Genomic DNA, 26,971 nt, shown 5'->3' with positions numbered 1-26,971 from the left:
TCTAGACACCGAGTTGATTCTAAAAAACATGACATTATAAGCTAATTAAAACCATGTGTAAAGGGTAGTTATGTACTTGCATCATGCAAATCCTATCGCACACATGCAAACAAAGGTCCCATCGTCTTCACAACCAGAAGAAAGGCAAATGTCGAAGTCTTTATTATAGTGCTTGTGCTGCTCACAAGTGAGAACCAAATTATTGGACAGAAGTATTGCAAAGATGACTTTCTTGGAGAGATCCCAAGGTACCCATTTCTTAATTTTCCATATAATTCATTTTTGTTCATCTATCTTCATTTTCATTTTTGTTTTTATTTTTAATACGACCACCATTAGTCGCAGTTGTACTATGATGGTTTTGGTTATGTTTTCTTTGATTTTGTGAGGAGTTTCATTAGCTCTTGTTCTTTTCCTGCTATTATAGATACTTCTGTATTAGTTTTCTTTTATTTTTTGTTCTTAGATCTTTTGTGTGAAGTTATTGTAGTTTCAGTCCATTATTTTTTTTGTTTTAGAGAGAGAGAATCACACAAACAGATATCAACTTTTCAAAAATTATGGAAACAGTGGTGGACAGATTACAAAATGGGTATATTACCATTTTCGTAAATAACTTTTTATTTTTATTTTTTTATGAAAATATGTATAGTGGCAAATTCAATGCATAAAAAAGTGGTTAATTTGTTTTATATATATATATAATAAAAATGCAATGAATTCGTTTTTTTTTTTAAAAAGCAGTGAAATTCAAACCTTATTTTAAATCAAGACATAACGTTTGATCTAGGTATATATATATTATTAATAGTTTTTTTTTCACCATTTTCTATTTTAATTTCAAGTCCAAAAACACTTTTGCCACTTTACTCTTTTACATAAAAAAAAAAAGAATTATTTCCAAAAAGGGGTATATACCGTTTGAGTAATTATTTTTTTTCACATAAGTACAGTGTTTTTTTTTCTTAAAACCCTTCCTATTGATGATGTCGCATAGATTTAGTTCCTCATGAAATAGTTGAAGCTCTCTTTTTTAATGGTATTTGTGATGGACTATGGTGGTTCTAATTCTTATTCATTTTCTCTTATCTTTTGCATGTATATGTAGGGATATCTGGGATTTGTGAAGGAGTTTTCGATTTGCAATCTTCATGCACTCAAAGAATTATAATTGATGGTTTAAATCTTCTGTTCGTCGTCGTTTTCTTTCTATTTTTGCTCGTAGGTTCTGTTAGAAAACATTGTATTGGTGATAACAGAGGAAAGGATTGGGTTTTTATAGTTGTTTCAGTCTGTTGTGCTGCTACTGGCATTGCACATTTTATTATTTGTTTACTAGATTTATTCACGAAGAATGGATCGAGACAGTTGAGTTGGGTAGTTTACTTTGTTCGAGGATTGATTTGGATTTCTTTATCGGTTTCTCTGATTTTTCAAAGGACCAAATGGGTGAGAATTTTGATATTGGTCTGGTGGGTCTTCTTCTCTTTAGTGGCTTCTGCACTAAATGTGGAAACCTTAGTGAAACAACATACAATTGGAATTCTTGATGTGGTTTCATGGTTTTTAAACTTGTTGCTTCTCTTTTGTGCTTTCAAACTCTTCAGACACCTAAATTCTCAGAACCCCCGAGACCCAAATTTGTCTGAACCTCTGCTGACCGCGAAAGGTGCAAAAGGTCGATCAGAATTGGGCAAGTCCAATTTCATTAGCCGATTAATATTTTCTTGGCTGAATCCCTTACTATGTTTAGGTTACTCGAAGCCCTTAGACCTTGATGACATCCCTTCTCTAGTTCCCGAGGATGAAGCACTAAGTGCTTATCAGGCCTTTAATCATGCATGGGATCTTCTCAAGACTAAGAAGAGCTCAGATAATACTGAAAACTTAGTTATATGGGCATTAGCTAAAATTTACATGAAAGATATGATAGTAGTAGGAATCAATGCGTTTCTTAGGACTATCTCGGTTGTAGTTGCTCCATTGTTACTCTATGCATTCGTTCGATATTCAACTAGCGAGGAGAAAAAATTGTACGAGGGACTATTACTAGTTGGATTATTGGTTGTTGTAAAGGTCGTGGAGTCATTTTCTCAGAGGCATTGTTTTTTCAATGCACGAAGGTCGGGCATGAAAATGAGATCAGCTCTGATGGTGGCCGTCTATCAAAAACAGCTCAAGCTTTCTAGTCTTGGTAGAATAAGACACTCGACGGGGGAGATCGTGAATTACATTGCAGTTGATGCATATCGTATGGGAGAATTCCCATTTTGGTTTCATTTAGCGTGGAATTACGTAGTTCAGTTGTTCCTTGCCATTGCTGTACTCGTTGGGACTGTTGGTGTGGGGGCTCTTCCGGGTTTAGTCCCTCTGTTCATATGTGGGCTTTTAAATGTTCCTTTTGCAAAGATGCTTCAAAATTGTCAATCTGAATTCATGGGTGCCCAAGACAAAAGATTAAGAGCCACATCTGAGGTCTTAAACAACATGAAGATCATCAAATTACAGTCATGGGAAGAGAAATTTAAGAACTTGATTGATACGTTGCGGGATAACGAATTCAAATGGTTGGCCAAATCACAAATTATGAAGTCATATGGCACTGCATTATACTGGATGTCTCCTACATTGATCTCTTCAGTGGTCTTCTTAGGGTGCGTCCTTATGGGAAGTGCCCCTTTGGATGCTAGCACCATTTTTACGATCCTTGCAACCCTGCGGAGCATGGCAGAACCTGTGAGGATGATTCCCGAGGCTCTTTCAATCATGATTCAGGTTAAGGTCTCCTTGGACCGTCTCAATGGTTTTCTGTTGGACGATGAACTCAAGGATGAGAATGTGGGGAAGAGCCCATCACAGGATTCAGGAATCAGTATTAGAATAAATGCCGGTGCTTTCGGTTGGGGCGAGGTTGCAGCCGCCCCAACATTGAGAGAAATTGATTTGGAAGTAAAATGGGGACAAAAAATTGCAGTTTGCGGGCCTGTTGGTGCTGGGAAATCATCGCTCTTGTACTCAATACTTGGAGAAATTCCCAAAATCTTAGGATCTGTGAGTCACAAAAGCTATCTACATTATAAAGCTTATATGGTGTATTTGTAATCTAAGTGCACTTACATCTATTTCTTGTTGATTCAATCCAGGTTGATGTGTTTGGGTCCATTGCTTATGTTTCCCAAACATCTTGGATTCAAAGTGGGACAATTCGTGATAACATACTCTTTGGAAAGCCAATGGACAAGACAAAATACGAGAAGGCAATAAAAGCATGCGCACTCGATAAGGATATTGATAGCTTCAACCATGGTGACCTCACAGAAATCGGACAGAGAGGGCTCAACATGAGTGGAGGACAGAAACAAAGGCTTCAACTAGCTCGAGCCGTCTACAATGATGCGGACATCTACCTCCTTGATGATCCTTTTAGTGCAGTTGATGCACATACAGCTGCTACCCTTTTCAATGTGAGTAAAGAAGATTAAATCTCATTAGAATGTTGTTGCATGCATATGTGTACACCTGTTAGTAGGTATCGGATCAAAACTGGAAAGAACTATTTGTAAGAAACATGAACATCATTTATCAAGTAATCACTTCAAGGCACAATGAGAATCAGTGTCTATAAGACAATGAAGCCTGGTTGAACACTGCATATTCTCTGAATTAACATTTCTATAGAAGATTCGAAAAATGGACAAACAAATTGTCCCTAACTTGACACATCAAAATCTGGGTTCAATACATTAGTGCAATGTTGGAAAGCTTAGAAATTTTGTACTACTTAAGATTTCTTTTGTTTTTTATATCCATCCCAAAGCCCATAATTTATAAACTTCAATGCTTCATTTTTTGGGTTTAAGCAACCCAATCATCAGTTATCAAGGTACAATGGTTGTAATTTCCCTTTGACAACCCAATCATCATTATTCTTTTTTGTAGTTATTGAATATTGCATGAAATAATTGCAGGATTGTGTCATGGCTGCTCTAGAAAAGAAGACTGTCATTCTGGTGACTCATCAAGTCGAGTTTCTTGCTGCAGCTGATAGAATTCTGGTGATGAGTCTTACAAGGAAACATTTCAGATTTTTGTACTAGTGTGTTCTAATGTGGATTCTTGATGACACATATGAAGATCATAGGTTCTTGCTTTTCCAGGTTATGGAAGGTGGACAAGTTACACAATCAGGAAGTTATGAAGAACTCCTGACGTCCGGGATGGCATTTGAACAGCTAGTGAATGCTCATAAAAATGCAATGACAGTATTGGATCGCAAAAATAATGGACATTGGGGTGAGTCTCATGGAGTAGATGAAGATCGATCAAAGTCTAGGCATTCCTTCTCCACAAAACAGAACAGTGAGGGGGAGATTTCAATTAAGGATACTTCAGGGATCCAACTAACAGAAGACGAAGAGAAGGAGATTGGAGATGTCGGCTGGAAGCCATTCTACGATTATATCCTCGTCTCAAAGGGATCATTTTTTCTTGGATTGACTGCATTAACTCATTCTGCTTTTGTCGCTCTGCAGATTGCTTCAACCTATTGGTTAGCAATAGCTATACAATTTCCTCACATCAGCAGTGGCGTCTTAATTGGAGTTTATGCAGGAATTTCAACTGCTAGTGCAATTTTTGTATATCTAAGGTCCTATTTTGCAGCCCTTCTAGGTTTGAAGGCTTCAAAAGCCTTCTTTTCTGGTTTCACCAATTCAGTATTCAAAGCTTCCATGCTCTTCTTCGATTCAACCCCCATCGGAAGGATTTTAACTCGGGTAAGATTATCGTTCCTTTCTTCATGTTTATTTGTTTAGTTGCATCTTATACAATTCTCTATGGATGATAGATGGTGCATCGATGTTCCTCATCTCAATCTAGAACGTTTAGAAAATTCAGTCATACTTACCTTAAAAACTTGTACCCAATGTGTCCATATCTTTGAGATTTCTATGTTGTAGGCGTCGTCGGATTTGAGTGTGTTGGACTTCGATATACCTTACTCCATCGCCTTTGTAATAGCTGCTTCAATCGAGGTACTATCAACCATAGTTATCATGGCCTCAGTGACATGGGAGGTTCTCATTGTGGGCATTCTCGCTATCTTAGCTACAAAATATGTTCAGGTAAATCTCAACATTGAGCTTCCTTCCTAAACTCCGTTTTTCTTCTCTAAATCAATAGACGTATGACCTCATTATCTTATCGTCTTTTTTTATTGAAAAGGGCTACTATCTAGCTTCTGCAAGGGAGTTAATAAGGATTAACGGAACGACCAAAGCTCCTGTTATGAACTATGCAGCTGAGACATCACTTGGGGTTGTAACTATAAGAGCTTTTTCCATGATGGACCGGTTTTTCCATAACTACCTAAAACTTGTCGACACAGATGCTAAGCTTTTCTATCATTCTAATGCTGCCATCGAGTGGTTAGTTATAAGAGTAGAAGCACTTCAGAATTTGACATTATTCACAGCAGCCCTTCTCCTTGTTTTGCTTCCTCAGGGTACCATTGCTCCAGGTACTCAGGATCATATCAACCATTCATTTTTCTAAGACCTCAAATTTTCTAAAATCTTGAAGAGATGTTAATTGGGTTGCAGGATTTGTGGGGCTTTCCCTATCTTATGCTCTTTCACTGACTGCTAGCCAAGTTTTTTTTACTCGTTGGTTCTGCAACTTGGCCAACTACGTTATTTCTGTTGAACGTATAAAACAATTCATGCATATCCCGTCGGAGCCTCCAGCAATTATTGATGAGAAGAGGCCACCACCTTCATGGCCCTCCAAAGGGAGGATATATTTGCAGGATCTTAAGGTGAGGACACTATGACAATTCATCTTTCAAGTATACTTCGAGGCACCCATATCGATACTACATGATACAAGAAGGGTTCATGTCTATGAACATGTCTTGAGTCAATAATAAATCTTGAAGTTTCATTCTTTCTTAATCTCTGATGTTTTCAGATCAAATATCGCCCAAATGCTCCTCTAGTTCTTAAAGGAATCACTTGCACTTTCAAAGAAGGGACTAGAGTTGGAGTTGTCGGAAGAACGGGAAGTGGAAAGACTACACTGATAAGTGCTTTGTTCCGTCTTGTAGACCCCATGAGCGGGAGAATTCTTATCGATGAAATAGATATTTGCTCAATGGGTCTAAGAGATTTGAGATTGAAGCTTAGCATCATTCCTCAAGAACCAACTCTTTTCAAGGGTACGGTTCGAACTAATTTGGATCCTTTAGGCCTCTATTCTGACCAACAAATATGGGAGGTAAGACAAAACTGATTCTAATCTTCTAGTAATCATCACATCTTGTTCTTTAGAAATATTGAAGAGCCATTCAATTCAGATTAATTAAATAGAAAATTAGAAATCCAAATACTGAGAGCCAATCGATTGTTCATTGCAGGCTATAGAGAAATGCCAGCTAAAGACTACCATTAGTAAACTTCCAAACCTTCTTGACTCCTCAGGTGAATTGAATTTTATTAAGCTAGAAAGACAAGTATTTGATCAATCTAAGTATTGTAGGCAGTGTAGACCTCTCATTCTCATTTTGGTTTGTCCAACAGTAAGTGATGAAGGGGACAATTGGAGTGCTGGGCAGCGCCAATTATTTTGCCTTGGAAGAGTACTACTTAAAAGAAATAGAATTCTTGTTCTAGATGAAGCAACGGCATCAATTGACTCGGCAACAGATGCAATTCTACAGAGAGTTATCAGGCAGGAATTCTCAAACTGCACTGTGATAACTGTAGCTCACAGAGTTCCAACTGTTATAGATAGCGATATGGTCATGGTCCTCTCATATGGTATGATACCTCTCATGATTAATTTTCATTTAAGAATTAATGCAATATTATTACATAAGTATTGGTGTATCAATATACCTCTGTTAATCATAATTATGTCAGAAATGGATTCAGATTTTGTGAGGATGGTCTCCAAAGTATGAACAATTCATAAGAAAATCTAAGAGGATATTCGTGTGGACGTTATAAGCGGGAGTAGAATAAGCATATAGAGTAACCCACCGTGAGTTGGTCTAGATGTATTCCTCATCCTTACACTGTGCTAGTACACCTACCACAGCCACCTGTTCCAGAACAACATGCTGACAAAACAACCAATTTTAGCTATACAGACGGATTTCAGAACATATCCAATGGAGGTCACCATAAACAAAAATGTTTCATTTTAAACTTGTGCAGATAGAAAGGTTTTCAAATTAAGAACACTTTTGAAGGGTATTCTCAAAAGAAAAATAATTGTGGAGGATACTAACCTCCCAATGAAAGCATGGATCCTAGCATTCCCCTATTTATAGTGGATTTACATAGACTTCTATAATAATAATAAATAAATAAAAAAAGAACAAAAACAAAAAGAGAAACTCAAACATTGTTGTTAATGTCACGTTGACTCATGCAAGTTGGATAATGCTTTCTAGGGCAATCTGGAATACTCACTTATGAACAATTGTGTTTTGTATCCTATCATAGCATCCACCAAGCCATCTATAATCCAAGCAATCTTACAGGTTTACACCAACATTAAACCTATAAATTTTATAGTTTTGGGCTCAAACAGTGACGGTCCAGAGTCAGATCAGGCAACCCCTAAACCATGATTTTTTATATGCTGTATGTATTGCTGACTATTTATATGGGTGGTGATTTTGCAGGGAAGCTGGTGGAATATGATGAGCCTTCAAAACTTATGGAAACAAATTCCTTCTTCTCTAAACTTGTGGCTGAGTACTGGTCAAGCTGCAAGAAAAATTCCCTGCAAAATCTCAAAAGCTACCAATGAAAGAATAAGTGGAAGAATTAATATTTCCTACTTGTATATTTGCTTTGAGTATCGAAGACATGATTTTGGAGGTCAAATTAAAAAACCATGAATAATGAATAATAAGACATTTATTAGCGAATAAATTCACAGGAAAAAAGCTTAAAGAACTACTCGTCAATGAATTTACATCAGCACGGAAACCTTGAAGTGCATGACATTGAGGATTAGGAATACATATTATAATATTGTTAAGCTATGTTAGTGCAGTCAGTCTTGGATGAAGAATGAAAGCCTTCAAAACATAGTTATGAGTTTTAAAATATGGGTTGGGTTTACGATTAAGTGTTGAGATCCAAGGTTTCCATAGAATCAAGATAAAGAGTTGATATGCACATGGATGAGTGTGCATCTTAATATTGGGTGTTCTTCTGTTGTGCAACCTGGCGGCTTATGTGCTCAAAATGATCTTCAAGTTACAAGGATGTTGCACTTATACAGTTAGGATCGTGTATATTTCTTGAATCAACAGTAAACAACACTAAAACCATTACAGAAATATAGGATGCATTCGAATAAGATGTATTATGATATACTAAATTAATCAACTTCTATCAGAATAGAGTACAACTAGATTAGGTTTCCTTATATTCGATTTTGTTACCATTTAGAGTTGCACTCAATGTTCTATATAAACCCTATTAGGGTTCAGTGTAATTCAATCTAGAGAATCAATCCGATTCAATTCTATTTTTATGTAAATCTATTTAGGATTTCATGCACTCAATCTTCTATATAAACCCTATCAAGGTTTAGTGTAATTCCATCTAGCGAATCAATCCAATTCTATTTTTTTACATAAATATATGTATATATGTACATTTAAATATTATTATTTTTATGTTATAAACAGAATTAATAGATTCTCAATCACAAAACCACATTTGATATAGATAATAAAGATTTAAATTCTTAAAATGAATTATATATAGATGAAGAAAACACCAAAACCAAATGATTAAGCCATGTTTTTGAAAATCCAGCCAAGATGACTTATAATTTGGATGAATTAATAAGACCGACGATTCATAGTGCAAATTTTGCTTGGATGCCTCCATGATGGGAATGACTCGCCGTGTCATCTCGCTGTTGGCCTAGTTTTAAAATAGTGTTCTTCTCGACATATGTAGACTACATGATCATGAAAACATAGGATTATCATCTAGAGTCCAAAGCCGGGGAATGATGAGAATTCAATGATAATGGCTTTCTTACCTATTTCAAAGCTTGGAAAACAGTCTGGTTAACCAATCATATCCCATTTAGAGTTCTTCAAACCAAATCTCCTTTTGCGAAATTATTTAATAAACCACCTGACTATAGATCACTAAGGAGTACTTGCTTATAAGTGCTTCCTGTATCTACTGTGTAGATATGTGGTTTTCACTAATGAAAACCTCAACACTACGTGGTTTGGAGTTGCCACCATTCTTATTTAGAAATGGGCGTGAATGGTCACCCGATATGGTTTTGTGAAAAATCAGTTTTTATGGCACTTGTAGTAACTCTTGTTCATGGAAAAAGGGGCATGGTCTACCTAGATCTAGGTAAAGGGATTCAGTTAGAGAATGGGGAAGGTGTTGGGTACCCCATTCTCTCCACCCTAAGGTGGTTACCTTTTCACTTGGTCATTTTTTAAAGATAATGAAGAGAAAGAACAATAACGAATGAGATGCATGAGGGGGTAGATGTGTGCAATAAGTGAACAATGTACCTCTCTAGGATTAATATTGGTGAGAGACATAAAGGGTTGTCCTATGGATGAGGACACCGCTATTCAAGTCTTCCCTTCAAGAACTTGATGAAGTTGGAATGTTGTCTTTGGTGTTTTGGGAATGTTTCATGATTGAAACTCCCCTCATTCCTTGGCCTTAGATGCATGCTTGCCATGGTTAGAAACTTTGTATTTCAATCCCAGGATAGGGAGTTACATGTCTTCATCATTGCCATGCATGTGTGAGTGTGTGAGTTGTGTATATTATGATGCATGATAGTAGAGTTTATAGGGCTTTAACCCTCATCATTTTGATCAAACCACCTAAAGCATTTCATGTTCAAGGTTGAGGTTCAATCTACTCAGGATGAAGGAGAGTTCTCCAATACATCCTAAGATTTCCTAAAAGAAAAGCAAAGAGAGGGAGTAGAGGAAGAGGGATCATAGAAGAAATTAAAGATCTTCACTAGAATGACACATGGGATTTGATCCCTAGAACACCCAACATGAACGGTGTACGGGTGCAAGTTGGTATTTAAAACTAAGCTTGACTAAAAAGTATTTCTTGAAATACCTAAGGCCCGACTAGTTGCAAAAAGGTTTACTCAAGTCCTTGGAGTTGACTTCTATTAAACATTTTCTCTTGTAATAAAACCGGCCATCATACAGAATTTTCTTATGGTGGCTCTAGTGAAAAACTGAGACATTCGTCAATTAGATGTTAAAAACAATTTTCTGCATGGACATATTAATGAACTTGTATATATGGATCAACCACCCAACTTTAGGGATACAAACTGACCAATCATTTATGTAAGCTTAAGCGAGCCTCATATGGACTTAGAAAAAGCTCCACATGCTTGATTTGATAGATTAAGCTCATTCCTTCTTACTATGGATTTTTTGCAGTTTGGCTGATTCATCTTTTTTATCTGTCATCATTTTTAGGGAACCATTTTATTATTACTTTATGTTAATGTTGTTATGTTGATTGGTGATAATTGCTCATTTCTTCAATGATTCATTTATCATCACCATCAAGAATTCACTATTGGGTTCTTGCATTACTTTTTGTATATAGAAATTCATCAATTTTTTGAAGGTTTATTCTTAAGCCAAAGTAAATATGCTTTTATGATCTCTTTCAATTTTATAGAAGAATTGTTGAAGGTCTGTGTTGTTTAACATACACTCAACCCAATGTCTCACAGTGTGAATTATGTTTCCCTTTATGCAAAATCTAACCTATGGCTATTTTCAAATGGTCAAAAGAATCCTATGTTACATTCATGATATTATCCATCATGTTATTTGTCACTTACCACCTAATCTTTTGTTCAATATGGGTTTTCTTATGTAGACTTGGCTGGCTGCCCAATCACAAGGTGTTTCACCACGGGAATTTTTACATATCATGGTGGGAATATCTTGTGGAGTACCAAAAACAACAAACATTAGCCCAATCCACTATAGAGACCCAATATCACACTTTAGCCTCAACAATTGCTGAAATTATTTGAATGTCTTTCATATTGTGAAACATCGATATTTGCCCATCACAACCTCCCACCTTGTTTTGTGATAACATCTCAGCATTGCATATAGAGATTGGTAATCATTTTGAATGGGAAACACTAGCACTTGGTTCTTTTGTTACATATTATGTTTCTTCCACCAATCAACTTGTTGGCATACTTACAAATGATTGTCAGTAAGAACTTTTGAGGACTTATGAATAAAATTGGGTGCTTGGTAGAATTCCAACCCAACTTGAGGGATTGTGCAGAAGATTCAACTCAAGATCCCACCCATGATCTAAAAGATTCACAAGAGAGCCCACATGCAAGACAATTAAAAGTTGAGAGAGAGATTATCATTATAATTAGCCCTAATTAGACTTTAAAGTGTTTACATTATCTAAGTAGGTAAAAAGACCAAAAAGGACATCTAGACTTATTTTAACACTCCCCCTCAAGTTGGTATGTGGATATCAATACGCCCAACTTGGACAGGATGCCTTCAAAGGTGGTTTTGCTTACACCTTTAGTAAGAACATCAGCGAGTTGTTGAGATGTAGGAATAAAAGGAGTACAAATCTGTCCAGAAACAATTTTTTCTCTGATGAAATGACGATCAACTTCGATATGCTTCGTTCTGTCATGCTGAACCGGATTTGCTGCTATGTTAATAGCTGATTTATTATCACAATATAGTAAGAATGGGACTGGCACCAGAAGACACAAGTCAGCTAGTAAGATCTTGAGCCACAACAACTCACATACTCCAAGTGCCATAACTCTGTATTCTGACTCAGCCCTCGACCGAGAAACCACATCCTGCTTCTTACTGCGTCATGTTACTAAGTTGCCACCAACTTTAGTACACTACGCAGAAGTAGACCGTCTATCAGTCACTAAACCAGCATAATCTGCATCTGTCCATGCCTCAACACGAAGATGACCATGATTACTGAACAAAATACCTCAACCAGGACATCCCCTAAGATATCTAAGAATACTATAAACTACAGTAAGATGAGATGTTCGAGGCGAGTGCATAAACTGACTTATAACACTAACAGCATAGGCAATGTCAGGACGAGTCATAGACAAATTGATCAATTTTCCCACAAGACGTTGATACTGACCAATATCCGACACACACTCCCCCTCAGAATCAGCCAACCTATGATTCTGCTCAATAGGAGTATCAGCGGGATGAGAACCAAGCTGACCGGAGTCATTTAGTAAATCCAAAACATACTTGCGTTGAGAAATAAATATATCAAACCGGGATTGGGACAACCTCAATACCAAAAAAATAGCAAAGATTGCTAAGGTCCTTAATCTCAAATTGACGGCTTAAGTAAGTTTTTACCTCGATAATGCCATCATCATCATCTTCAGTAAGAACAATATCATCCACATAAACAATCAGAGCAACAGTTTTACCCTGGGAGTGACACAGAAATAGAGTGTGATCAGCAGAGCTCTGATGGAATCCAAACTGATGCATGACCATATTAAAGCGCTCAAACCATGCGCGAGAGAACTACTTTAGTCCATAAAGCGAATGACGAAGACGACAGACACGGGTAGGAGAAGCTGATAAAAGAAAACCAGGAGGTTGGACCATATACACTTCTTCCTGTAGATCACCATTTAGAAATGCATTATTGACATCTAACTGATAGAGAGGCCAGCCTTGAATAGCGACAAGAGAAAGGAGAACACGACTGGTGGTCATCCTGGCAACCGGAGCAAATGTCTCCTGATAATCAAAATCCCATAAGTCTGAGCATAACCCTTGGCCACCAGACGAGCCTTATAACGAGCAATAGAACCATCCAGATTATGCTTAAGAGTAAAAACCCAGCGATATCCCACAGCTTTCCTTTCAGGTGGGAGAGGAACAATTTTCCAAGTCTGAGTCTTGTCAAGAACAGTCAACTCATCAATCATAGCTGCTTGCCACTCAAGATGGATAAGAGCATCTGCAATAATAGTAGGAAGAGAAATAGCGAAAACAAAAGCAAGAAAACTCCGTTAGGAGGGTGAGAGTGCAGAATCAGAAACATAATTATAAATAAGATAAGTACAAGTGCGCTTACCCTTACGAGTGGCAATGTGACGATCATCACAGGGAACAGAAGGAGACGGAGTTGGAAGCGAGCTGATCTGGCATAGAAGTAATGGTAGTATCACGTAGACACCGAGAGTAAACCTGTAGGGGAGAATTGATAAACTAACAGAGGGTGGAGAGGGAAGAACAGGTAATGGAAGAGGAAAGGGAACAAGCATAGGATCATCAGGAGAGTCTAGGGGAAACCACTCAGATTGAATGCCAACGGACCCATTGTAGTATGGGGTATACTCAAAAAATGAAACATCCCGAGAAATGAAACGTCGTCGAAAAGGAGGATGGTAACAACGATAACCTTTCTGGGTAGAGGAATAACCCAAAAAAATACATTTTACAGCCTTAGGATCAAGTTTAGTACAAGTTTCGTCAAGAATTTGAATAAAACATACGCACCCAAACACACGCGGAGATAGGGAAAACATGGGACAATCCGGATAGGACTGAGAGAGAGGCGTGGCAAATTGAAGAGCTCGGCAGGGGGTTCGATTAATAAGATATACAACAGTAAGAACTGCATCGGCCCAATAGGATTGTGACACGTTCATACCAATAGAGATGGCACAGGCTAACTCTAGAATATGATGATTTTTTCGTTTTGAATGACCATTTTGTTGAGGTGTCTTAACATTAGACATTTGATGCTCAATGCCAGACTCTAAACAAAGTTTGAAGACCTCACTATAGGTGTACTCAGTTCCATGATCAAAACGGAAGGTTTTGACTGTACGACCGAACTGGATTTGGAACAAGCATAGGATCATCAGAAGAGTCTAGGGGAAACCACTCAGATTGAATGCCAACGGACCCATTGTAGTATGGGGTATACTCAAAAAATGAAACATCCCGAGAAATGAAACGTCGTCGAGAAGGAGGATGGTAACAACGACAACCTTTCTGGGTAGAGGAATAACCCAAAAAAATACATTTTACAGCCTTAGGGTCAAGTTTAGTACAAGTTTGGTCAAGAATTTAAACAAAACATACGCACCCAAACACACGCGGAGATAGGGAAAACATGGGACAATCCGGATAGGACTGAGAGAGAGGCGTGGCAAATTGAAGAGCTCGGCAGGGGGTTCGATTAATAAGATATACAACAGTAAGAACTGCATCGGCCCAATAGGATTGTGGCACGTTCATACCAATAGAGATGGCACAAGCTAACTCTAGAATATGATGATTTTTTCGTTTTGAACGACCATTTTGTTGAGGTGTCTTTACATTAGACATTTGATGCTCAATGCCAGACTCTAAACAAAGTTTGAATACCTCACTATAGGTGTACTCAGTTCCATGATCAAAACGGAAGGTTTTGACTGTACGACCGAACTGGATTTTGACCATAGCAAGAAATTACTTGAAGATCCCACAAACTTCACTCTTGTGTTTCATAAGATAAACCCAAGTAGTACGAATATGGTCATCGATAAATAAAATAAAATAGCGAAAACCAAGAGTGGATATGACTGGGGAAGGACCCCACACATCTGAATGAATTAAGTCAAACAAAGCAGGTGCAGTAGTATTCATACTAACGAGATAAGACGAACGTACATGTTTAGCTAATTGACAAGTTTCACAAGAAAAATCAAGCAACTTATTATTATTAAATAAAGTCGGGAAGATGTGTTTCAAATAACCAAAAGAAATATGGTCTAAGCGTAAGTGCCAACATATTACAAGAGCCTTATTAGACTGACTACTACTACTAAGTTGAAAAACAGAATGGGTATTAGGTGAACCGGGTACGTCTAAGAGATACAATCCATTCACTTCACGTCCAGTTCCAATCGTCCTCTTCGACCCTAGATCCTGAAAGACACAATGAGAGGGATAAAAGGTTACACTGCAGTTTAAATTTTTAGTAAGACTACTGACAGATATAATGTTAGTAGTAAGTTGAGGAACATGAAGTGTGTTATGTAGGGATAACGAAGATATAACAGGAAAATGACCTTGACCAGCTATAAAAGACAAAGAACCATCGGCCACGCGAACCTTGCGATGACCAGAACAAACACTATAAGTTTGAAAAAAATAAGACGTATTGGTCATGTTATCTGAAGCACCAGAATCAATGATCCATGGTGAAAAAATGGTGGAAACACTGTGAGCAGATACAAAGGTACCTGAGTGAGCAAAGGTAGAAACTGACTAAAATGAGGTCTCCATTTGATTGAAGAATTTTCTAAACTTGTCAAGCTCGACTTGGGATAGAGATACCGACTCCAATGAGGAAGTAGTAGTTAAAGGATGTGTTAAATCAATTGTCTGTTGAAAGATTACTTGAGCTGAAGATCGTTGAGACTGTTGACGGTTCTGATTAGGACGACCATGAAGTGCATAACACCCAGCCTTCACATGACCCAACTTTCCACAATGATCACACTTATGTCACTGATGAGTAAGCAAAGAGCCAATGGAGGGCTGTGGAAAAGGTAGGTGAGCAAGTATAGCGGAGTGATCTCCTGAAAAAAGATGAAAGACAGCGCCACGACGACTCTCATCAGCCAAGACATAAGAATATGCAGTTTGGAAGGACGGAAAAGGATCCATACCTAATAGATGAACTCTCGCATATTCAAACTCATCCCGGAGACCCGCTAGAAACTGAAAAACCCGATTATTGTTTAGAATTGACGCATACAATGTCTCATCAAAAGGGTCTTTCCAAGCGTAGTACGAAGAATAAAATGTTAACTCTTCAAATCGAGCACATAGTTGTAATATATAGGTAGTAACAAAAGAGTCACCCTACAAGAGACGAGAAATCTCACACTCTAGGTTAAAAATCTGGACATTGTTTTGTCGCTGCGAGTAAATACTCTTTGCGGAATCTCATATCTGTTTTGCTGTCGAGGAAAACATAAAACCAGCTGCAATGTGTGGTTGCATAGATGAAACCAGCCAAGAACGGACCATAGAATCATTAGCAAACCACTGAGAGTAAGAAATGTCGGTCTGTGTAGGTTGTTTGTCCGCCCTTGTGAGGTAACCGATCTTTCCTTTTCCACTAATGAACATTTCAACCGATCGTGCCCAAAGAAAATAGTTAGGACCATCTAATCTCACGGTAGTGATTTGAATGCCGGGAAAGTCGGTTGAATGAGACGAAAAACCACTCGATCCATTATTGATACCAGTGATCGAGGAAGAGGATGACTCAGAGGCCATCAAATAATCCGAGTACTTTGGTTTGAAGAGAGTTCAAGAAAATGAGGGCACAAATTAAGCACTGTTGTGGGTGATCCAAGTAATCATTACTGCAAGTATAGGTAATCAATGAGCAAGATAAGTAGGAGAACAGCCTCAAACAGCACCCTGATATGATCGAAAAACTTCGTAGGTGTTTAAAAACACTGCCGACACCCTCATATAACCACTACAAAAATCAAAAAATTAAAACACAGCCACCTACTGTGTCGCACAGGTCAGAACAACAACTTACTAGTGTCATTTACTGAAGATGCAACTACCTGCTACGGTTGTAGGGCTCAGACAGCCACCAACTGTGTCGCACGAAGCAGAACAACCACCTGTTGTGTTGAAAACACTTAAACAAATCACCTGCGGTGATTGTAAATGTCGCACTACTTCACTACAGCCACTAGGGGTGTCGCACGACTTCACTACAGCCACCAGGGGTGTTGCACGACTTCACTACAACCACCGTAGGTGTTGCACGACCTCACTACAGCCACTAGGGGTGTTGCACGACTTCACTACAGCCACCAGGGGTGTTGCACGACTTCACTACAGCCACCAGGGGCGTTGCACGACTTCACTACAGCCACCAGGGGCGTTGCACGACTTCACTACAGCCACCAGGGGTGTCACAAGGCTGAGATACAGCCACCATAGGTGTCGTAGTCCCTAAACAGCATTGTTGCTGTGGGTATCCCAAGTTAACTCCCTATCGCATGGGGTTTGCAACAAGAAAGAACCCCCGTAGGGGTGATATGGGTTGAAGACGAGTGATGTAGAGAAGAATGAGCCTATTGAGTTTGTAGTGGAAGAAGAAGGATTTCGATAGAGATTCAGATCGCACGCTCTGAAACCAAGTTAAAAGTTGAGAGAAAGAAATTATCATTATAATTAGCCCTAATTAGGTTTTAAAGTGTTTACATTATCTAAGTAGGTAAAAAGACCAAAAAGGACATCTAGACTTATTTTAACAAAGACATATATGGAAGGTCCCCATAACTAAATAAGAAACTACTCTCAATGAGTTTAATATAATAACACATTTATTTTTAATAAATAGAAAAGTCTGGACCTCTATTACCTTACCTTGGGAGAAAGAGACCTCAACATTCCTCACAAACTCTCAACAATTCTAAAAGTCGATAAAATCCAACAATCGTTTAACCTCAAGATGATGCATTTCCTCTTCTTTGATCTATATGATATTTGAGCCCTAATAATAAATTCTTACTATGATATATAAAAATATCAAATCAATCCAACATTCAGATCTTGAGTTATAAGTTTCTTATTGAACCCCAATCTCTTAATTGTGCTTGATTGAGAATTTAGTGAAGCCATCCTTTTCTTCTTGTTATCCCTCTTTTCAGATTGAAGACTATCCTTTTGCAATGTATTTGTATGAATCCTTTCTCCTTGGAAAGATCTTCCCATTGAGTTTATCCTGTTATACACCTCCAACGACTTTGGATACTTCATTGGCAACTCCTCATAATCAAACCATATCCTATCTTTTCCTCATCGTCATTACCAACAAATCAAGTATTCCAATGTAAAATGATTTCTAACATCAATCATCTGCTTGGTGAGAACTGAGAATTTTCATACTCATCAACACCTCAATGATAGTGATAAAGATTTGAAATGATTAAGGTAAATCAATCTCCATATGGTCTGGCAAGTCAATTTGTTGGCGTTATCATTAATCTTCTTTAAAATCTTGTGAAGTCCAACTTTCCTCTTGTTGAGCTTTGAGTAGGTACTACTTTAAAAAAATTGATGCAAATAAGCCATGATCATATCCCCTTCACTAAAAGATTGGAATCGTTTACTCATACCTCCATGACTGTATCCACGTGAACATTAGGTTTAATTGATTTAATCTTTCTCCACAATGTCTGGTCATCTATACTACTAGAAGCATTAAGTTCTACAATCTTTTCAATCTGGAACGCAAGTTTAAGATCTAGTACTTCGAGAGTAAACTAGATTTATTCATTCCAAAGCTGAAAAGTTTGCTCGATTGAAAATGAAACGCAAAATCAGTCACATATCCTAGATAAGGATATATACATATATAATTGTTGAAGTAAAAAATGGCTTTAGAGATCAAGTAATTTAGATAGTTGTCAAGCGTAAAATAAAAGTGAATATATAAATTTTTGAAATATAAAATCAGAAATCACATTAAGTACTTTTACAAGTACACCAATATCACCCAAGTTGGTAAGCCTCCGATACTCAAATGGTCATGTCTTGCTTGTCGTATTTAGGACAAGGTACAGATATAAAGGTATATGAGCTGCAACAATATAATGGAAAATTCTCAGTTACCAATTTCCTTACAATGATCAACCACATAAATAATACCAAATGCATTTTCATGGAAGAGATACTTACTCATAGAATTACTCGATGATCAATGTGCTTATAACAAGCTAAGAAAACAGATGAGGTTTTGGAAATAGAAGTCCATTATTTGTTGAACATCTCACAATCATACATGTGAAAAGAAGAAACACATTTCTACAGTAATTTCATAAATATACAACTATTTAGAATTTATAAATTCGGAAAGGTACAAATTATAAATTTGATCAACTAAAAACATCTAAAGACAACTCTTATCGATGGAAATAGAAGCAACACGTGATGAGTAAAAAATCATTTGAACTCATTGTAGGAGAATCAGGAAATCTGATCTCATAGAATCAGGAAAGTATGATATTCTTCTTGATTATTCTTGATCAATCTTGACCTTCTAGAATATTCCTGTAATCTTCTACAATAGGATAGTTGGTTGATTATTATAGATTATTCTTGATTTTCTAGATTATTCTTGTAATAGGATAGTTGGTCTATAAATACCACTATTAGGGTCTTTGTAATGACCATCCAAGAATTCTCAATAAATTCAGTTTTTCTACATGGTATCAGAACACTAGGTTCTGAACTAGGGATTACCTATGGCGGGCCAAAATCCGTAGAAGACAGCTTTAACTAGTGCGATCAGAAAGGACTCAGCGGCGTCAGGGGAAAACACCATAAGTTCGAACCTGAACTCCTCCATTTCATTCAGTGGTTTGGAAGAGTCTACAAATTCGTTCCAATTGAATATCCACCATCTAAATGAAAAAAACTACACGGAATGGTCGCAAATCGTTCGTTTGATTTTAGAAGGCAAGGGGAAGCTTGGATATCTGACAGGAGAAGTGAGAAAACCTGTAGATGTAGATTTGACTCTCAAGACCTGGATATCAGAAAATTCTTTGATTATTACATAGTTGGTGAACTCAATGGAACCCGCAATTGGCAAGCCATTCATGTTCCTGTCGATGGCCAAAAATGTTTGGGAAGCAGTCAGGGATACGTATTCCGATTTAAAAAATTCTTCGCAGAGTTTTGGTTTAAAATCCAAACGTTGGCACGCGAAACAGGGTGACCGAGATTTAACCTCCTACTACAACGAGTTGATGATATCGTGGCAGGAGTTAGACCTCTATTATGATGATGTCTGGGAGTGCGCGAATGATAGTATCTGATTCATGAAACGACAGGAGAATAATCGTGTATTTATGTTCTTGGCATGACTTAACAAAAAGTTAGACGAGGTGCGAGACCGAATTTTAGGGAAAACTCCTCTGCCAACAATTTGTGAGGACTTCTCAGATGTTCGGAGAGAAGAAACACGGCAGAGTGTGATGCTTAACAAATCTGTTCCTAGTACTACTAACTCGGAAGTAGAAAGTTCTGCCCTTATAACTCGGGATTTTCAGGAGGAAGTGAAGAAGGATGGTAAGCATTCTAAATGGTTGTGGTGCGATTACTGCAAACGTCCGTGGCACACATGAAAAACTTGCTGGAAAATTCATGGCAAGCCTCAAAACTAGAAAAAGAAGTCTGGTAGAGAGGGGCGTGCACTTCAGGCTAGTGTCCTAGATCAAGAGCAGCAGTCTTCTTCAAGTTCGTTTCCTTTCACCATGGAGCAGATAGACCAATTGTACAAATTTCTCGAGTCTCAGCAAAATCTTTCTTGTTCTTTGACTCAAAAAGGTAATTACCTGAAAGTAGCTCTCATTGGTGTCAACCCTGATCGTACCTGGATCATCGATTCAGGTGCAACCGATTATATGATAAGGTTGTCAAATCTTTTTTCTTCGTATAATCCTTGTGCAGGTAATCAGAAAATTAAGATTGTAGATAGCTTTCTTTCAGTCATTGCAGGAAAAGGTTCTATTATAGTATTTCCATCACTCACTCTTTATGATGTTCTTCACGTTCCCAAACTTTCCTGTAATCTTTTGTCTGTCAGTAAGCTAGCCCGTGATCAAAACTGTCAAACTAATTTTTTCCCAACTCATTGTATGTTCCAGGATTTGACCTCGGGGAGGATGATTGGCAGTGCTAAACAAAGTAAAGGATTCTACTTCCTTGATGATGGATCTGAATCAAGGCAACAATCTCAACAAATATGTTCCTGTTTTGAATCTATTTCTAATTCCAATAATAATATTATGTTATGGCATTTAAGATTAAATCATCCAAGTTTCAAATATTTAAAACATTTGTTTACTAATTTGTTTGGCAATAAAGATCCATCTATGTTTCATTGTGAAATATGTGAATTTGCAAAACACCACCGTACATCTTTTCCTTCACAACCATATAAACCATCAAAACCTTTCACTATTATTCACAGTGATGTTTGGGGTCCTAATAAGATAAGTACACCTTCTAACAAGAGATGGCTCGTCACATTGACGGATGATCATACTCGACTCTGCTGGGTGTATTTATTGAAAGAAAAATCAGAGGCCGAATGCGTTTTTAAAAAATTTTACAATATGGTGCAGACTCAATTTCAAACTAACATACAAGTTTTCAAGAGTGATAATGGGAAATAGTATTTTAACATAACCTTTGAAAAAAATTTCTTGAAAAAGGAATTATTCATCACAGTTCTTGCATCGATACACCCCAACAGAATGGTGTTACAGAAAGAAAAAATAAATATCTAGTGGAGGTGATTCATGCGTTACTTTTTGCAACTAAAGTTCCCAAGTATCTGTGAAGAGAGGCTGTTTTAACTGCTGCATACTTAATAAACAGAATGCCCTCCAAAGTTTTACAATTTCGAACTCCTTTCCAAGTTTTCACAAATTATTTTCCAACTGCTAGACTTTCTGCTGATCTACCTCTAAAAATATTTGGTTGTATGGTTTTTGTTCATGAACATCAAAAATTGGAAAACTTGATCCCAGAGCTATAAAATGTGTCTTCATTGGTTACTCCCCAATTCAGAAAGGCTATAAATGTTTTGACCCGATATCGAAAAAATGTTTTGTCACAATGGATGTTACATTTTTTGAAAAATAAATATATTTTAAGGATATTCATCTTCAGGGGGAGATTTTTAAGGAAGATTCATTTAACTCGGGCAATGTTTTTCTCTTAGATGATGTGTTTCTCTCGCAAGAGTCTGAGTCTAGTATCTCTGCACCTACAGTAAATGGCCAAAATTTGTTCCTTGAAACTCATCCTACTATGAATGACGTTTCCCCTGAGTCTAGGCTTACATTTGAAAAACAATCTAAAAATCAGAATTTTGAACAATAATTTTTGAAAATTGAAAATAAGGAACAGCCTACTATAATATCACAACATGATAATAGATTCAAGGAAGGTGACCGAACTTGGAAAGGGATTGTTTACTTGAAAAAGAATCATAAGAAAAGGAAAGACAAATTGACTCTACAGCACAGTCATGATACTGAACCAAGGAGGAATCAACAATCTGAGTCTGTTACAGGTAATTCTCTTTCTCTTCCCAACAGTCAGTCTAAGTCTTCTGATTTAGACATTCCTATAGCTCTTCGTAAAGGGGTTAGATCCTATACTAGTCATCCACTGTCTAAATTTGTGTCATACTCAAAATTGTATTCATCTTTTACTGCTTTTACCTCTCAATTGTCCAATGTAGAAATTCCTAATAGTGTATAGGAGGCTTTAAAGGTTCCAAAGTGGAAGGAAGTAAAACTTGAAGAGATGAGAGCTCTTGAGAAGAACAATACTTGGAGTGTTGAGGCATTGCTAGCTGGGAAGACCACTGTGGGTTGTAAATGGGTCTTCACTGTGAAGTACAACTCTGATGGTTCAGTGGAAAGATGCAAGACTAAGTTGGGAGCAAAGGGATTCACCCAGACATATGGCATTGATTATTTTAAGACTTTTACTCCTGTTGCAAAATTAAACACAGTGAGAGTACTTTTATCTATGATTTTGCAACAACTAGATGTAAAAAATACCTTCCTCAATGGTGACTTGGAGGAAGAAGTGTACATGGATAGGCCGTCGGGCTTTGAGAATAAGTTTGGCTCAAGAGTATGCAAAATAAAAAAGTCGCTGTATGGTCTCAAACAGTCTCCAAGGGCTTGGTTTGAGAAGTTCACACATTCTGTCAAAAAATAAGGATATTCTCAAGGACAAGCTGATCATACCTTATTTCTCAAATTCTCTCATGAAGAAAAGGTTGTTGTGCTAATAGTTTATGTTGATGATATTATTCTTACAGGTGATGATGTGATCAAAATAGAGAGACTAAAGAAGAGCCTTGCATTGAAATTTGAGATCAAGGATTTGGGAACGCTAAGATATTTCCTTGGCATGGAAGTTGCTCGTTCAAAGAAAGGAATCGTTGTTACTCAACGAAAGTATATTCTTGATCTTTTGAAGGAAATCGAGTTGAGTTGTTGCAGATCAGCTAAGACTCCCATGGATCCTAATGAAAAGCTTTGGGAAAAGGGAAGTGTTCCTGTTGATACTAGTAGATACCAGAGATTGGTTGGAAAACTAATCTATTTATCTCATACTCGACCATATATTGCCTTCTCTGTCAGTGTTGTTAGTCAATTTATGCACGCACCTTATGAGGAACACCTCTAGGCAGTCTACCGAATTTTGAGATATTTAAAGTCTACTCCTGGAAAAGGTCTATTTTTCAAAAAGACAAATCAAAGGAGTGTTGAGGTATTTACTGATGCAGATTTGGCAGGTTCGGTGAATGACAGGAGATCTACTTTAGGATATTGCACCTTTGTGTGGGCAAACTTGATTACCTGGCGAAGCAAAAAGCAAAACGTTGTTGCCAGAAGTAGCACAAAGGCTTAGTTTAGAGCAATGGCTCAAAGGATCTGTGAGGTATTGTGGATATACAAAATCCTCGAAAAACTCAAGATGACTGTGGAACTTCCTCTGAAGCTGTACTGCTACAGTAAGGCTGCAATAAGTATTGCTCACAATCCTGTCCAGCATGATAGGACGAAGCACATTGAGATTGATCGACATTTTATTAAGGAAAAAATTGAAGCTGGAACTATTTGCTTGCCGTTTGTGCCTTCTAGTCAGCAAACAGCCGACATCTTGACTAAGGGCCTTGCTAGACCTAACTTTGAACATCTGATAAGCAAGTTGGGCATGATTGACATCTATGCACCAACTTGAGGGGGAGTGTAGGAGAATTAGAAAATCTGATTTCATAGAATCAGGAAAATAGGATATTCTTCTTGATTATTCTTGATCATTCTTGACTTTCTAGAATATTCATGTAATCTTCTACAATAGGATAATTGGTTGACTATTCTAGATTATTCTTGAATTTCTAGATTATTCTTATAATAGGATAGTTGGTCTATAAATACCACTATTGGGGCATTTGTAATAATCATTCAAGAATTCTCAATAAATTCAATTTTTCTACACTTATATTTATTGGTCAAACTACATTTAGATTAAATTGAACACTTGGAAAAAAGTATGATCCTCCTACAACATGCCTTGTCAAAAATTGGAATCTTGTATCAATCAGAGTTATAAATATATTATGTCAACACTATACAATAACTCTTGCAAATATAATTTTATTTTAATTTTTTTTCTAACCAAAATTTTATTAGAGGAGGACAAGAAGTCCTCAAAAGAGAATAAAACAAAGAAAGGAGAATACAAACAAGAGCAAGAGAAGAAGAAGAAAAAAACACCACCCCATTCCAAACCGGAGTCACCCGCTAGTAACAAGCTCCCACCTTAACTTGAAATCCTCAAAATGATATCCTCAAACTCATGAAACTGCTTACACCAGTAAAACAGTAAACCCACAATGCTAAGGATAATCTCCTACAGAGAATGCTCCTTCCCTACAAAGATTCACTCATTCTTTTCATTCCACAAACCCCAACAGATAGTCAGAGGTATAAAATGCCAAAGAAGCCTCCACCTACCAACAAAGTCTGTGGACTTCCAACAATCAAGAAAAAAAGGGACCGAAAAAGGGGCACACCAAAAGTTATTGAATAAAGAAAGAAAATAAAACCAGACTTGATGAGCGACTCTATAGTGAGGGAAAAGATGGTTGATAGACTCATCATTCGACTTGCAAAGAAAGCAAAATTCCGCAAGGACCACACTCCCCTTAATGTATATGCAAGTAAATATAGAGTACACCCATTAATATTTCTTAAATATAAGGACTTCAGCAAGTAAAAAAGATGCACTATTCATAGGAAGGCCTTTCACACAGCCTACATAAATGTGAAAGAGTAAACTCTTTAAAAGAACCATGACAGATGAAACTAATAGATTGCAAATAAACAGCAACATACAAGAAGCAAATAATGGACTGATGAGCAGGGTCATAATTCTATAGTTCATTTTACTTAGAATAGTAAGAGCATCAAGAATTGACATATTGAGTGTACCGATGGATTTCCACATCCAACACCATAGCCTTCTATATTTCATGGAATTGATCAGATATCAAAAAAAAAAAATGAGGCTTTATATAATACCTTTTATCTGTAATTTAAGCCCTGCTTGGTATGTTGCAAATCATTTGCAAAATGCAAATAATTTTCTAGAATCAATTTTATGGTGCTTGGTTACAGAGTGTAAATGATTTGTGTTTCAGAAAATTTGCATAGATCACCCAAACTCTTAAAGAAATTTCAACAAATGATTTGCAACACAAAAAGTACCTCAAATCATTTGCAAAAGTGTAATGATTTTCTAACACCTCCCTCTGACACACGCCCCCCTACGCCCTCATCACAGAAACACAGATCATTTGCATTGGGATACGCACAACCATAAATCTTCTTCTTGTGTATCACAAGGCAAATGATCTACGGTTATGTGATGGGGCCGTGTGTCCAAGGGGGCATCATATTATCACGACTCTTTGCAAAATGATTCGACTCCAACCTATGCAACTCAAAATTACTAAAATACCCCTTTCAATGAAATTACAAGCATACCCTCAATACTTGTTACAGTGATATGCACTCAAATTTACAAAATTCATGATCAAAGTTACATTAAATTGCATTTTAAAATTACAAAATAATCATAATAATCAAAAGAAAAATTAAATTATAAAAGTAGCCCTCTAGTACCTATTACAATATAAAAATACATCTCATCAAAGATATATTTACTTGCATATGAAATTACAAAAATACCTCTCATCAATGCTATTACAAACTATCCTTCATCATGATGGTATTTTTATAAATTTATATGCATGTTATTATAACAAGTATTGAAGGTATTTTTATAATTTGAATAGTTTGTTTGATGATGGGTATTTATATAATTTTAATATGTAGGTTATTTTGATAAGGACATTTTTTTTTAAAAAATCCATGTATATGGTAAGTATTAGGGCATTTTTGTAATTTGAATAAATTTTTGATGAGGTCAAATAAGTTAAAACTGTTTAACGTTTTATTTTAAATAAGAAATCACTGCAAAAAATAAAATAAAATTGCAAATATGAACCAAAAACAAAAATGATCTTGCAAGAGATTTTCCGATGGCCACCAAGCAATAGTAAATAGTAAAAGTTTCACTGCAAATGTAAATGATTTGTAGTGTACTAAGCAGAGCCTTAGTCTCAGTTTGTTGACAATCGAACTCTCATCCCTCTCATCTCTATAGAATGCAAAAAACATACAAAGGTGAAAACCCTATGTCCCACAATCATCTGTGTTGAATATTATTATGGCAATATGTAGCATTCTGTTTTACTCTCTCCACCAAGTTAATCTCTTTAAAAAAATATAAATAAAGAAAACAGTACAAGCTTAGTAAAGACCTTTGAGTTTGGGATGAAAACCCTTGATTCAAAAATGAGGCAGAGCTGGACTTGTTTCTCCATTTTGGCAATGGTTGAAGCTGCATCAATAAAAAAAAAGAAATCTTTCAAGAAAGAGAGATGTATCAGAACACAAACCCTAATGAATCGATATAATGCATACGAAATTCGATCAAACAGCACAAATGATCAAAAAACAAAAACAAAAAAAATCTCCGGGAACGATCAAACAACAGAATTGATTAATAAACCCTGACAAAACTTACCTTCGACCTCTAACGCTTTCCTTTCAAGTACTTTCTCCTTCTCAGAAATCAAGAACAGAAAGTAGAGATTAATGAAAATGTAGAGAGAGGGAGACGAATTGCAATCGAAATACGTTCTGTCTTGGACTCTTGGTTAAGAAAAAT

The 26,971-nt window shown here is 36.8% G+C and overlaps 1 protein-coding gene and 1 long non-coding RNA gene across 3 annotated transcripts; one reads left to right on the top strand and one right to left on the bottom strand.

Moving 5' to 3' along the window:
* The first annotated feature begins 92 nt into the window (after positions 1-92).
* LOC147410678 (ABC transporter C family member 8-like) lies at positions 93-7,967 on the top strand. Of its 2 annotated transcripts, XM_086438404.1 has the most exons (12): positions 93-248; positions 1,109-3,051; positions 3,144-3,464; positions 3,969-4,055; positions 4,158-4,775; positions 4,959-5,123; positions 5,224-5,518; positions 5,601-5,815; positions 5,968-6,273; positions 6,413-6,476; positions 6,576-6,815; positions 7,688-7,967. In XM_086438404.1, exons 1-12 carry the CDS (start codon positions 224-226, stop codon positions 7,813-7,815), a joined length of 4,407 nt encoding a protein of 1,468 aa, XP_086294530.1. In that variant the 5' UTR covers positions 93-223; the 3' UTR covers positions 7,816-7,967. The 2 variants fall into 2 exon arrangements, with proteins under 2 accessions (XP_086294530.1, XP_086294538.1); XM_086438412.1 differs by lacking the exon at positions 3,969-4,055.
* On the bottom strand, positions 6,866-26,971 carry LOC147410677 (uncharacterized). Its single transcript, XR_015177377.1, has 3 exons — positions 26,828-26,971; positions 26,562-26,641; positions 6,866-7,117 (listed from the first exon to the last, which is right to left on the bottom strand). It is a non-coding gene; the product is annotated as an uncharacterized LOC147410677 (long non-coding RNA).

Source organism: Akebia trifoliata, chromosome 1 (assembly GCF_017979445.1).
Source record: "Akebia trifoliata isolate Shusen 1 chromosome 1, ASM1797944v1, whole genome shotgun sequence".
Classification (NCBI taxonomy): domain Eukaryota; kingdom Viridiplantae; phylum Streptophyta; class Magnoliopsida; order Ranunculales; family Lardizabalaceae; genus Akebia; species Akebia trifoliata.
The sequence above is the reverse complement of the archived record's forward strand: the minus strand, read 5'-3'. Positions and strand labels throughout refer to the sequence as shown.

What these genes read in the sequence shown, in the direction of transcription:
- LOC147410678 (XM_086438404.1), top strand. Translation starts at nt 224, where the DNA reads ATGACTTTCTTGGAGAGATCCCAAG. An exon ending in TTCCCAAAATCTTAGGATCT is followed by an intron (nt 3,052 to 3,143) that starts GTGAGTCACAAA and finishes GATTCAATCCAG; the next exon opens with GTTGATGTGTTTGGGTCCAT. An exon ending in TAGCTACAAAATATGTTCAG is followed by an intron (nt 5,124 to 5,223) that starts GTAAATCTCAAC and finishes TTTATTGAAAAG; the next exon opens with GGCTACTATCTAGCTTCTGC.